This window comes from Heptranchias perlo, unplaced genomic scaffold (assembly GCF_035084215.1).
Source record: "Heptranchias perlo isolate sHepPer1 unplaced genomic scaffold, sHepPer1.hap1 HAP1_SCAFFOLD_233, whole genome shotgun sequence".
Classification (NCBI taxonomy): Eukaryota; Metazoa; Chordata; class Chondrichthyes; order Hexanchiformes; family Hexanchidae; genus Heptranchias; species Heptranchias perlo.
In genome coordinates, this window is record NW_027139247.1 from 316,140 (window position 1) to 331,082 (window position 14,943).

The 14,943-nt window shown below is 43.5% G+C and overlaps 1 protein-coding gene across 1 annotated transcript in view; it reads right to left on the bottom strand.

Moving 5' to 3' along the window:
• Positions 1-7,193: 7,193 nt before the first annotated feature.
• Positions 7,194-14,943, bottom strand: part of LOC137310252 (class I histocompatibility antigen, F10 alpha chain-like) — a 102,901-nt gene continuing 95,151 nt past the window's right edge. Inside the window, exon 6 of the mRNA XM_067978149.1 lies at positions 7,194-9,791. Coding sequence (XP_067834250.1) covers positions 9,781-9,791 — 11 coding nt within the window. The 3' untranslated portion in view covers positions 7,194-9,780. The remainder of the gene's footprint in view (positions 9,792-14,943) is intronic.

The window sequence follows — 14,943 nt, forward strand, 5'->3', positions numbered from 1 at the left end:
CCATCACTCCCAAACTGAAAATCGTCCCATCCTGCATGCTCAATCCCAAACATACCATCTCTCGCAAATTGACCCATCACCCTCAAATGTGAGGCTATGCACTTTGGCATGAAAAATCAGAGAGCAAGTTATTATCTTAATGGCAAGAAACTGGAAAGTACTGCAGTACAAAGGCATCTGGGGGTCCCAGTGCAAGAAAATCAAAAAGTTAGTATGCAGGTGCAACAGGTGATCAAGAAGGCCAATGGAATGTTGGCTTTTATTGCTAGGGGGATAGAATATAAAAACAGGGAGGTATTGCTGCAGTTATACAAGGTATAGGTGAGACCGCACCTGGAATACTGCATACAGTTTTGGTCTCCATACTTAAGAAAAGACATACTTGCTCTCGAGGCAGTACAAAGAAGGTTCACTCGGTTAATCCCGGGGATGAGGGGGCGGACATATGAGGAGAGGTTTAGTAGATTGGGACTCTACTCATTGGAGTTCAGAAGAATGAGAGGCGATCTTATTGAAACATATAAGATTTTGAAGGGGCTTGATTGGGTGGATGCGGTAAGGATGTTCCCAAGGATGGGTGAAACTAGAACTAGGGGGCATAATCTTAGAATAAGGGGCGGCTCTTTCAAAACTGATATGAGGAGAAACTTCTTCACTCAGAGGGTAGTAGGTCTGTGGAATTTGCTGCCCCAGGAAGCTGTGGAAGCTACATCATTAAATAAATTTAAAACAGAAATAGACAGTTTCCTAGAAGTAAAGGGGATTAGGGGTTATGGGGAGCGGGCAGGAAATTGGACATGAGTTTAGATTTGAGGTTGGGATCAGATCAGTCATGATCTTATTGAATGGCGGAGCAGGCTCGAAGGGCCGATTGGCCTACTCCTGCTCCTATTTCTTATGTTCTTATGTTCTTATAAACTGACCCATCACATTCAAACTGACCGATCCCTCCCAATCTGACCATCATTCCCAAACTGACCATCAATTCCAAACTGACTCAACACTCCCAAAGTGACCATCACCTTCAAACTGACCCAACACTACCCAACTGGCCATCACCCCAAACTGACCGATCAATCCCAAACTGACCATTACTCTCAACCTGAACAATCACTTGCAAGCTGACCATCACTCCCAATATAACCATCAACCCCACACTGAAACATCACCGCCAAACTGACACATCACTCCCAAACTGACGAACTCACTAAAACTGACCATCATCCACAAACTGCATGATCAATCCCAAACTCATTATCTCTCCTGAACAGACATATCAGAATAAAACTGGTCATTGCTTCCAAACTGACCAATCACCCTCAAACTTTACCAACATCCACAAACTCTACCATCACTACCCAGCTGACCATCAAACCCAAACTAACCATCATTACCAAACTGAACATCATTACCAAACTAACTCATCACTTCCAAAACGACCATCACTCCCAACTTGACCACCATACACAGACTGACTCATCACTCCAAGATTAACCATTATCCCCAAACTGACCATTTCTCACAAAATGACCATCACTGTCAAACTAACGCATCACTCCCAAACTGATCATCACCCCAAATTGACACATCTCTCCCAAACTAGCCATCATCCCCAACTGACCCATCACTCCTATCATGACCATCATCCCAAATTGACCATCATCCCCAAACTGACCCATCACCCCGAACTAACCCATCACTATAAACTTTCCCAACATCCAAAAAGAGTCCCATCATGCTCAATTGACCATCTTCACCAAACTGGCCATCATCTCCAAACTGACCCACCACTCCCAAACTGATCATCACTCCTAAACTGATCATCATCTCCAAATTGACTCATCAGTCCCAAACTGCCCATCACCCGCAAACTGACCATCACCCCAAAACTGCCCTTCATCCCCAAACTGACCCATCACTCCAACTAACCCATCACTCCCAAACTGACCCATCACACGCAAACCGAACCATCATCCAGAAACGGACCTATCAGTCACAAACTGAGTCATCTCTCCCAAACTGACCATCATCCCCAAACTGACCATCACCCTCAAACTGAACCATCAATCCCAAACTGACCCATTATCATCAAATTATCCATCATTCCCAAACTGACCATGATCCACTAACCGACAAAATCCCCTAAAATCACCAATCGCTCCCAAACTGATCACTACTTCTAAACTGACCAACATCCGCAAACTGATCCATTTCATCAATCTGACCCATCACACCCAAGCTTACCATCACACCCAAAATGATCGATCAGCCTCAAACTGACTAACATTCTAAAACTGACCCATCACTCCCAAACTGACCATCTCACGCCAACTGACCCATCAACTCCAAACGGATCCATCACTAGCCAACTGAACATCATCCCCAAACGGACCAGCAACCCCAACAGACACATCACTCCCAAACTGACCATGACTGCCAAACTGACCATCATCCCCAAACTAACCCGTCATGCCCAAATTTACCATCATGCCCAAACTGACCATCATCTCCAAACAGACCGAACACTTCCAAACTGACAATCACTGCCAAACTGACCAAAATCGTCAAACTGATCCATCACCACAAATTGGCCATCATCCTCAAACTAACCAATCACCCTCAAACTGACCATTATCTCCAAACTGACCAATCTCTCCCAAACTGACTATCACTCCAAAACTGATCATCATCTATAAAATGATCCACCACTCTCAAACTGACCCATCACCCCCAAAACTGAGTTTTATTGCCAAACTGACCAACATCCTCAAACTGATCCATTACCTGCAAACAGGTCATCATCTGTAAATTGACCCATCACTCTTAAATGGACCATTACCCCAAACTGACCATTATTTCCAAACTGACCATCATCTCCAAATTAATCCATTATTCACAAACTGAACAGTATCCTCAAACTGACCTATCACCCCAAACTGACCCATCACCCTCAAACTGACGAATCAACCTAAAACAGACCCATCACCCCCAAAGTGGCCATCACTCCAAATCAGACCATCAATCCCAAACTGACCATCATCCCCAAAATGACCCATCACTCCCAAATTGACCCATCACTTACACATTCACCATTACCCTCAAACTGATCATCATCCCAATCTGGCCATCATCCTCAAAAAGTCCATGAGCCTCAAACTGAACCATCACTCCAAAACTGGCCATCTGACTCCTACTGACCCATCACTCTCAAACTGACCATCACCCACAAACTGACCCATCACTCCGAAACTGATCGTCATCCCCAAACTGACCCATCACGAGGAAACTAACCCATCACTCCCAAACCCATCACCCCCAAACTGACTATTACTGCCAAACTGATCATCATACCCAAACTGACCCATCACTCTGTAACTGACCCATCACTCTGTAACTGACCACCATCCTCAAACAGACCATCAGTTCCAAACTGATCAATTGATAACTGAACGATCACCCCAAATTGACCATTATTGCCAAACTGACCATCATCCCTAAACTGACCATCACTAGGAGACTGACACATCACTCCCTAATTGGCAATCAACCTTAAACTGACCACCATCTTCAAAATGACCAATCACTTCCAAACTGTCCATCATACCCAAACTGACCCATCACTCTCAAACTGACCATCATCCCGAAAGTGACCATCACCCTCAAACTGACCACTCACTCCAAAACTGACTCATCACCTTCAAACAGTCCCAACATCCCCAAACTGTCCGCTTACTCCCCAAACGATTATCATCACCAAACTGAACCTCATCCACAAACAGAGCAATCACCCTCAAACGATACATTATCTTCAAACGGACCCCTCACTCCCAAACCGAGCATCACCCCTGAAACTTACTATCACCACATAACTGAACATTAGGACAAAACTGACCAACAACCCCAAGCTAAATATCAGCCCCAAACTGACCCATCACTCGGAAACTGATCCACCAATCCCTGATCATCATCCTCAACTGAGCATCATCCACAAACTGACCCATCACTCCTAAATTGGCCATCAGCCTCGAAATGACCATCACACTCAAACTGACCTATCACTCCCAAATTGAACCATCACTCCCAAACTGAACATCATCCCCAAACTGACCAATCACCTCTAGACTGACCCAACACCCCAAACTGGCCATTAACGTCAACATGACCATCACCATAAAACTGACCCATCGGTCTAAAACTGACCATCATCCCCAAACTGACCATTTCCCTCAAACTGACCCATCATTCACAAATTGACAAATAATCCCCAGACTGACAATCATCCCCAAACTGACCTTTCACCCTAAAAATGACCATCTCACTCCAACTGAGAAATCACTCCCAAATCGCCATCCTTTCCAACTGACCATCTCACTCCAACTGACCCATCACAACCAAATTGTTCATCACTTCCAAAATGACGGTCATCCCTAAACAGACAGACCACCCACAAACTGACGCATCGCCTTCAAACTGTCCCATCATCCACAAACAGACCCTTCACTTCCCAACTGACTATTATCCTCAAACTGACCAAAATCCCCAAACTGACCCATCTGTCCCAAACTGAACAATCACTCCCAAACTGACCGTCATTCTAAAACTGACCATCATCTCCAAACAGACTCATCACTCCAAAAATGGCCATAACCCACAAGCTGACCCATCATTCCCAGTCTGACCAACATCCCCAAAGTGCCCATCATCCCCAAACTGACCCATCACTCCCAAACTGGCCATCACCCTCAAACTGACCCATCACCCTAAAACTGATTATCATCCCCAAACTAACCCATCACTGGGAAGCTAACCCATCACTCCCTAACTGACCATCATTCCCAAATTTACCATCAATCACAAATAACTCATCACTCTAAAACTAGCCGTCAAGCTCAAACTGACCATTACCCTAAAAATGACCCATCACTCCCGTACTGACTATCATCCCCAAAATGACCCATCACTCCCAAATTGACCCATCACTTACACATTCACCATTACCCTCAAACTGACCATCATCCCAATCTGGCCATCATCCTCAAAATGTCCATGAGCCTCAAACTGAACCATCACTCCCAAACTGGCCATCTGATTCCTACTGACCCATCACTCTCAAACTGACCATCACCCACAAACTGACCCATCACTCCGAAACTGATCGTTATCCCCAAACTGACCCATCACGAGGAAACTAACCCATCACTCCCAAACGAGCCACCAACCTGAAACCGACCATCACCCTCAAAATGACCCACCACTCTCAAACAGACCCATCACTCCCAAACTGACCACCATCCCCAAACTGAGCCATCACTAGAAAACTGACTCATCACCCCAAACTGACCTATCATTACCAAATTGACCATCATCCCCCCACTTACCCATATCTCAGATGCTAACCGTCATCCCCAATCACACCATCTCTCTCAAACTGACCATCATCCCGAAAATAACCATCACCTTCAAAATGACTAATCACTTCCAAACTGACACACACCCACAAACTGATTTATCACCTCCAAACTGACCACTACTGCAAAACTGACCGTCATAATCAAACTGACCCATCACTATTAAACTGACCCACCACTACTTAACTGACATTCATCCCCAAACTGACCCATCACTCCCAAACAGACCGATCACTCCAAACTGACTATTACAATGAAACTGACCATCATCCCTAAACTGACCCATCTCTAGGAAAGTTACCCATCAAACCCTAACTGATCATCATCTCCAAACTGACCATCATCCCGAGCCAGCCCATCATCCCGAAACCGACCCATCACTCCCAAATTGACCATCATCCTCAAAATGGTCATCGCCCTCAAACTGACCAATCACACTCAACTTGACCCATCACTCCCAAACTGACCATCACTCCCAGTCTGGCACTGATCCCCAAACTAACTCTTCACCCGCAAACTGACCCATCACTCCCAAACTAACAATCTCACTCTAAATGAACCATTATTCCCAAACTGACCATCCTTTCCAAATTTACCATCACCCACAAACTGACCAATCACTCCCAAACTGACCATTATCCCCAAACTGATGGAAGGTGTTGTCGACAGTGCTATCAAGTGGCACTTACTCACCAAAAACCTACTCACTGATGCTTAGTTTGGGTTCAGCCAGAACCACTGGGCTCCAAACTCATTACACCATTCGTCCAAACATGGACAAACGAGCTGAATTCCAAAGGTGAGGTGAGAGTGACTGCCCTTGTGTGTGTCCAGGATTTCAGATCTCCCGTCAGAACTGAAGACATGAAAAACCTGAGAGGTGATGTGTGCAGAGGAAAATCATCAAGAAACAGTCATTGCCTTGAATTCAACAAGTTATTCAAAAAGTTCATTTAGTTGTGTTATTCTTATAGAGAACCCAGGTTAGATGAGATTTAGAATACTGTGCAGAGTTCTGGTCTCCATATTACAAAAATAATGTCGAAGGACTGGAGAATGTGCAAGTAAGATTTACAAGAATGGTCCCAGAACTGAGAGGGTATAACTATCAGGAAAGACTGAACAGGCTGGGGTTCCTTCCTCTAGAAAAGAGAAGGCTGAGGGGTGACCTGATAGAGGTCTTTAAAATTATGAAGAGGCTCGATAGGGTAGACGTAGAGAAGATGTTCCCAAATGTGGGGAGTCCAAAACTAGGGGCCATATATATAAATAGTCACTAATAAATCCAATACGGAATTCAGGAGAAACTTCTTTACTCAGAGTTTGCTGACAATGTGGAACTGGCTACCACAGGGAGTTGTTGAGGCGAATAGCATAGATGAAATTAAGGGGAAGCTAGATAAGTATATGAGGGAGAAAGGAATAGAAGGATACGTTGATAGGGTGAGATGAAGTAAGGTGGGAGGTGGCTCATGTGGAGCATAAACACGGGCATAGACCCGTTGGGCCGAATGGCCTGTTTCTGTGCTGTAAATTCTACGTAATTCTATGAAATAAAGTGGGAGGTCGACAAATTTCAAAGCTTGTGAGGCAATCTTTAAATGTACTGACTCTTTCCACTAAAAGATCCTTTAATTGTCCCCCTATTAGAGAGATTAAATCCACCGACTCTCAATCCAAATGCATTAACTGTCCAATCAGACTGTCCTCTCCAATACATTACTAGATTTTTTCACTGCTTAATTAATTTCCAAACAACGGCACGGACAAAGACAAAGAAACAGCTTTCAGATTAGATGTTTATTTTTACACAGACTGACAGGTCTGCACAGTTCAGGTCATCACTGCCATGGGAACAATGGAATTTTTGTAATTAAATGTCATTATCACATATTACTAAGCATTTGAGAGATTTTCGCCCATCTAACTGTTATCCCCCTCTCACCTCCGCGCAAGTTCTGTTAATACCTCCAGAAATCCAACATTTCTACATATCTGTGGGGCTGTTCAGCTGTACAAAACTGACTAGATTACTTTCTGTGTGTAAAAGCGCGTGTTCTTCGATCTAACGTGCACCACGGACCCTCCTTATGTCGATATTATGTACAGCACTAATTAAAAAGATAGAAAAAATGTAACTCAGAGCTAGATTAAGCTAATCTATCACAAACATGCGATTTTGTTTTAGCAAATGCCTTGCATGAACCTATAAGTGGAAATCCTCATTTATCCATTACTGTAGGAGTGGAGATGTCGAAATGTTTTTTGAACCTATGATGGAAATACTATTCTAGACTCCTTACTCTTTCAACAGGCAATAACACTGCAAAATGTCCTCATCCCGAGCCATTAGGAGTCAAAGCAGCTCGGCTCAACATGTTTGTTGAATTGACTGTAACTAATGTCAATCATTGTGCAATGCTCGTGTGTCACTTGAGGTTTCTCTTAGGTATAAATGAGGCCTTATTTTGAAAACAGAAGATCTGTGTACCCATAACACTAAGAGACAACGCCGCTTCTCTCCGAAAATGGGACTGCCGGTAATCATACAGATAGAAAACATATACTACCCTATTCTTGCAATTATTGGTGTTCCTGGTAAGCTTTTTACATTCAGTCAATATTTAGATTTAACAGTGCTTCACTGTATCACTGCTCCTGCTGTCGGTGTAATAATATTATGTGTTTATCTGTTTATTTTGAAGTGTATGATTTGCAGACACTGGCATCAAAGCAATTAAATTAATTGATCCAAGTTTTAGTCATATTGTTAATGTAACAACCTGAAAAGAATCACAATTTACTGACTTTTTTTTAAATTCAGCAATTTAGTGGGGATATCTTCTCTTTTGTAGACGGTCTTGCAGTTTTGTGTCTGAGTCAAGGATTGGTATGGAATCGGGCGAACAAACCAACAATTTTTAAGGGGCCGCTGGAGGCTGTTCAAAAAAAGCATAGGACATTTTCCCTTTTTATATTTGTTAGCACAGGAGAAACAGGAGAGATCCGCCCGGGCGCACAAAAGAAATCTGGGCCAGTGTTCGAGTATTGGAGCCCACTGGGGCTGTATCCCGTCCCCATTTGGCCAGATCAGCATCGGAGCCGGCTGATTCCCCGCTCTTCTGGCGCCTGCAGCCAGCCAGCAGCATTTAAACAAGGCTGGAAACCGAGCCTCAGGGGCTGACATTGGTCTTCCCCAGTAGCGCGAAGCGGGCTCCGGGCGATCGAGCAGCTCATTTTACACCCAGTCTGATGGTCCTTTCCATTGAAGACAGTGGAAGCGAAAATCGGGCGCAGTTTCAAGCGGGCTGTCGATTCGTTATGTGCTCGTTTCGCGCTACTGAAAAAGAGCAATTTCACCCCTTACATCTGACACACCCTGGTGGAGCGGAGAGAGGAATAGATGGTGGGCAGGGTTTCAATGGAAAGTAAATTTGGGTAAAATGGGCTGCCGATTTGCAATCACCAGTTTGACGCGACTCTGCGATACCAATTTCACCCAGGTGGTCACTAATTATCCGAATTGCGACTGAAGCAGTTTTTGTCACTGCTACTGGATATGGGAAACAGTGGGGGTTATGTGTTGGTGCCGGGCGAGGTCATTGACCGCTGGCAACTAGTCGGAAATGTTGTGCGTATAGTGTAATCCTGAAGGGCACGATTCTGAAACTGTGCGATTTAGTATGTTGTATTAAGCTGCAGCCAGTTAGTGTTGTGAGCCCGCAAAGCAAAGTGAAACAAGTGATGCTAAAGCGAGTCCAACTATTGCTGTGCTGTTGTAATTCTAAATCCAAGTTGTTGTACTTGGTGATTTCTCCGGTAAATATGGGATAGATTTTAGTCTTTACATCCGGGGTGTTCGGCATCACTTGGGTCAAACACAAAAAAAGGAAATTCCTCCGGGGAGGATGACACTTCCTTAAAAAAACAGCAGATTGTCTTCCATTACTTTCAATGGAAGGAAAATCCGGCGGGTTGACCGTCAGATTTTCATTTTTATATAGGGGTAGAAATTGGTCTCAGGCGGTAGCGGGAAACGGGCGGTCTGATGTCTGCTTCCCGTTCTACTCCCTGTCTGAAATTCAGCTTCACTGAGAGTGCATAACACCCGTACCATGAAACACCGCCCATTTCAGGCTACTGCCCAAGATTTCTCCCCCACAGAATCGGGCGATGTTTAATGTCCAGGTGATTGAGATTACAATCTGTCCCAAGTTTCCTTTGCATGGTAGAAATAGAGTGAGAGCATTAGAATTTCCGCTGGTTCTTCTCCCGATTTCGCGCTACCACCTGGAAATCCGGGAATAACGGTGCAACCGGGTGAAGTTACCACAGGAATAAAAACAGAAAAATGCTGGAAACACTCAGCAGGTCAGGCAGCGTCTGTGGAGAAAGAAACAGAGTTAACGTTTCAGGTCAATGATTTTTCATCGCAACTGGAACAAATGAAAGACAAACCTTTACCAGAAACATTTCTGATATATATCCAAAATTCCTTCTGCCCATGCTCAGACCCGTGGTAACTCCGGCCATTTAACTGGTTGCTTTGATCTAAGCATTTCCGGTGTTACTTTGCCGGGGCACAATCCAAAATGAAGTGTTTGCTGTTATGTTGTTCACTTGTAACAATGTGTCGCTGAAAAATCTTACTTTGCTGGTTATTTGCTGATGAAGAGCACGGGAAGATCACCTGGTAATAGTTTTCATCTGCTTCCAGAAAACCAAAAGATGGAATATTCCAGTCGGAATCGTGTTATCACACTGAAACCTACGTTACATGATTATTGGGGATATTTGTAATGAGGATACACTGGGGTACATTTTAAGCCTGATGCTTGGCTTAAAACTGGCATTGGGTTTCGGCCGCCTGCCATAGGTGGGCTAACGGATACGCAACGCCAGTTTTATATCAAGACGGACAGTTGGAAACCTACCCCACGATTTTTATGGAGGAATAGAGGTGAGCAAGTTAACCGCCCATTCTGCACCCAACCCGAAATTCCTTTCTGTTAAAGTCAATGGAAATGAAAATGGGGCGGATTCTATGACGGGCACCGGTCAGAAAAGGCCAATTTTGGTCGGGTGAAAAATCCTCCCGCGTATTTCAGTCCATCAATTTTTTAATCTTTTGAAGTAACTCACAAAATAAGTTAGTGACGTATGTCCATAGAGAAATGTATCTTTTCAGAATGCCTTAGTTTATCGGATAGAGTGGGAGAAAGAGAAAGAGATTTGAGCAGCAAGAAAAAAAAAATCCCTGTATTTTCAGACAAAGAACTGATCTTCCTCTCAATATAAGGAAAGTTAGTAATTCAATTTCCTCCTTTTTGCAGCTAATTTGGTGACAGTTGTGATTCTCTCCCGCAGAAGTTGCGGCCTCTCCAATTGCATCACCCGTTACCTGGTGGCCATGGCAGTGGCGGATCTAATGATCCTGATATTTGAAGTGATCTTTTATGAGCTTCAAGATGCTTATTTCCCATATTCATTCCTGAACTACACTCCAATTTGTAGTTTCAATATCGCTATGCTTTTTGTTTCCATTGATTGTTCTGTCTGGTTAACTGTCGCTTTCACCTTTGATCGATTTATGTCTATTTGTTGTCAAAAGTTGCGAACAAAATATTTCACTGAAAAAACCGTGTATGTAGTTATAACAGTGGTGAGTTCCTTAAGCTTATTAGAAAATATTCCAATGTACTTTATATTTAAACCTCGGGAAATAATTGACAATGTACCATGGTCCTGCTTTGTAAAATCAAGCTTCTATACCTTACCCATATGGGTAGCATATTTGTGGATAGAAACAATTTTAACTCCATTTGTTCCATTTGTGTTGATTTTACTGCTCAATGCTGTGACCATCAAGCACATTGTACTGGCCAATAGATTGAGGAAGGGTCTCCGTGGAAACAGCAATAGTGAGAATCACAATGATCCAGAGATGGAGAACCGAAGGAAATCCATCATTTTACTGCTCGCCATATCTGGCAGTTTTATACTTTTATGGATGCTAATTTTCATAAATTTCATAGTTGTGCAATTTACAGATATGCAATTTTTAGAAACAAATTACAATGACCCTTTCACCATTATGGAAAAATTTGGGTACATGCTCAGGTCTTTGAGTACTTGCACTAACACGTTTATTTATGCAGTGTCCCAGAGTAAATTCAGAGAGGAATTGAAGAATGCAATAAAGAGTCCTCTGACTCTCATTACTAATTTAATCAAACAATTTAAATGACTTCACAGAACTAAAGTGCAATTACATTGATCGGAACCTAACAGAAGTTGTTCAATTGAGATGTGGAAACAGGAAATTCCAATCGCAGTGGGGGCTGCAATCTGGTCCCCATATTAGACATCATATTGTATGAGATCAAAGATGCTTCGGGTAATATTAACTTTTGCCGATAGTGTAAGGCAGGCATTATCGGATCGCGACAAACACATAACAATTTTTCAGAACTGAATTAAATCAACTCGACAAACATATCTGTTCCTTTTGACTGATCTAAACCCAACATCTGTTTCCCGAGCATATCCTTCAACACATCCACCCGTCAGAAACACATGCATCTGTTGAAACTGCTAGCTATTCCCTTCATCTTGTAAATTATCCAACGTGTGTTTGATCCTTTCAGTGAAAAGATCCTGCCTGATCTGCCATTTTGCTCCCAAGTTGCGAATTTACAACTTGTGACATGAAATTTGAAATGTTCACCACATGGAATAATTTGGTTGAATAAACTTGCTGATCACCTTCATGGTTTTGGACAATCCAGTTGGGTCGCTCCAAGTCTGCTCTTTTTCAAGGAACAGCCAGCTGCCTTCAAGTTTTCTGGAAACGTCAATTGATGACCACCTAGAATCGTGTCTGTTGCTGGACTAAGACTGTAAACCTACCATGGGAGTAATGGCTGATATTTCTTCATCCACTTGTCCAATTTAGTCTTGGAATGTTGATATAGATTCGACCTCAACCATTAACCCTGCAAGTGAATTCCACAGCCTCACAACCATTTGTGCAAAGAGCTTTCTGTTGCCCTGGACCTATTTCTGTTGTTCCCTAATGATATACAAATTTAACAGTAATCTATGTACTAGAGCATTAAAAGCAGACCATTAATAAACTGTTGCAATAATAATTGAATAGGGCATTTTGGTACTCCATGTTACATCGCATTGCGGTGGATTATCAATTTGCTGCCCATGCGTAAAACTCTCGCTGTGGCTCAAACCCGCCTTGTAGAAACAGCTTGATTTTCATCTCCACTGATTTCAATGCAAATAATAATTGGTTGGTTTCGATGAAAGGCGGCCGATCCACAAAGTTATTTTACCTGGGAGCAGAAAGTTGAAAATCGAACCGTAAGCCTGCCCATCATTACCTATGTCGTCACATACACTGACAACTCGGGATTAATTTGATTTACCTGAGCTGACCCTACGCTGTAAGGGGCATGATTAAGAAGTTTGCGGATGATACAAAAATTGGCCATGTGGCTGATAGTGAGGAGGAAAGTTGCAGATTGTGGGAAGATATCAATGGATTGGTCAGGTGGGCAGAAAAGTGGCAAATGGAATTCAATCCAGAGAAATGTGAGGTAATGCATTTGGGGAGGGCAAACAAGGCAAGGGAACACACAATAAATGGGAGGATACAGAGAGGGGTAGAAGAAGAGAGGGACCTTGGAGCGCATGTCCACAGATGGTTGAAGGTAGCAGGATAGCTGGATAAGTGGTTAAGAAGGCATATGGGATACTTTCATTTATTAACCGAGGCATAGAACGTAAGAGCAGGGAGGTTATGCTAGAACTGTATAAAACATTGGTTAGGCCACAGCTTGAGTACTGCATACATTTCTGGTCACCACATTACAGGAAAGATGTGATTGCACTAGAGATGGTACAGAAGACATTTATGAGGATGTTGCCAGGACTGGAGAATTTTAGCTATAAGGAAAGATTGGATAGGCTGGGGCTGTTTTCTTTGGAGCAGAGGAGGTTGAGGGGTGATTTAATTAAGATGTATAAAATTATGAGCAGCCTGGATAGATTGGTTAGGAAGGGCCTATTTCCCTTAGCAGAGAGGTCAGTAACCAGGGGACGTAGGTTGAAAGTAGTTGGTAGAGGGGTTAAAGGGGAGCAGAGGAAAAAAGTTTCACCCTGCCGGTGGTGGGGTCTGGAATCATTACCTGAAAGGGTGGTAGATGTAGAAACCATCATCACATCTAAAGAACACTTGGATATGCACTTGAAGTGCCGTGGCCTACAAGGCTACGGACCAAGTGCTGGAAAGTGGGATTAATCTGGTAGCTCTTTTTCGACCGGCACAGACACGATGGGCTGAATGGCCTCCTTCTGTGCCGTAATTTTTTCTCAGGGTATCGGGAGGGAGCTGCTTCTATCCGACTGTACTGGGTTTTGTCACTGGCAAGCTGCCTTTTCACTTCTCGTTTATTGAAACATGAGTTGCATAACATAGTCTGTAAAAGGCACAGCTTCCAGTGGTGAAATGTTTACAATCATGGCCTATCACTGATTAACTATGGGTTAATACATAGGACATGTGTCAATGTGAGATTTTTTTTGTGGAAAAGAAGAGGTTTTTTTTAACCCATTATCAGTGTTAAGCGGGCCCAGATCAGGTCAGGTAAAGAGTAAAGCTTCCCTCCTTCTCCATTTGACCATGAGTCACCTCCTTTCATTCTCCGACTGCTGCTCACCATTCATTGCTGCTCTTGCAGATCACAAAGACATACTTGTATATATAAAAAAACCACAGGGAGGCCATTCAGCCTCTCTAGCTCATCCATGCTCAGACTCTCCCATGTCTAACTGCCGCTATAGAATGATGACTTTGTCTCCATTCCCCCACCCAGAGACCAGTCCAATAATCACTTTTCACCCGTGGTCCTGTAGTGATGGTATAGCTTGAATCACCTCGGGGCCTCTTGCTCTATTAAAGGTGCCTGACCTGCTGCAGCATCCAGTTCCCCTGAGTGAATGAATTGAATAGTTCTCGGCCATTGTCAGGACAAGACTTTAAATGAATATGTTGCAGGAGGCAGGAGGTAATTCCAGAAGTTATGCTATGGAGTTTAATATTCCTGGCAGCAATGGAATTAATTAATTTAAACAGGGAGAACTGGAGGTTTGGTAAACCAGTTCTGGTTCAAACTTCAAGATCCTGTCAGCTGCTTAGTGAGATACTGCAGCTGGTTAATGTATTGGAGGATGGAATTTGTCACCTTGAGAGGGGAAGATCGTTGTGCTGGGGATTTGAGGACGCGGATGATAGCTCACCAAGGACCCTGGGCCTTAGACTGGGCAGTGTACCTTGTGACAATATGCTGGGACACTGCACCTTCTCTGAGATATGGTGCTGTTGGAGAGGTTTAATGGGCAGGATTGCATCCTGGGCTGGGCTGGGCTGGCTGTGCTCAGTCACATTGCTGCACTCTTTACTTGTATATGTAGGGGGCCTATCCGTGGCATTGACTCGGCCGCCAATGGTGGGGCAAAGGAA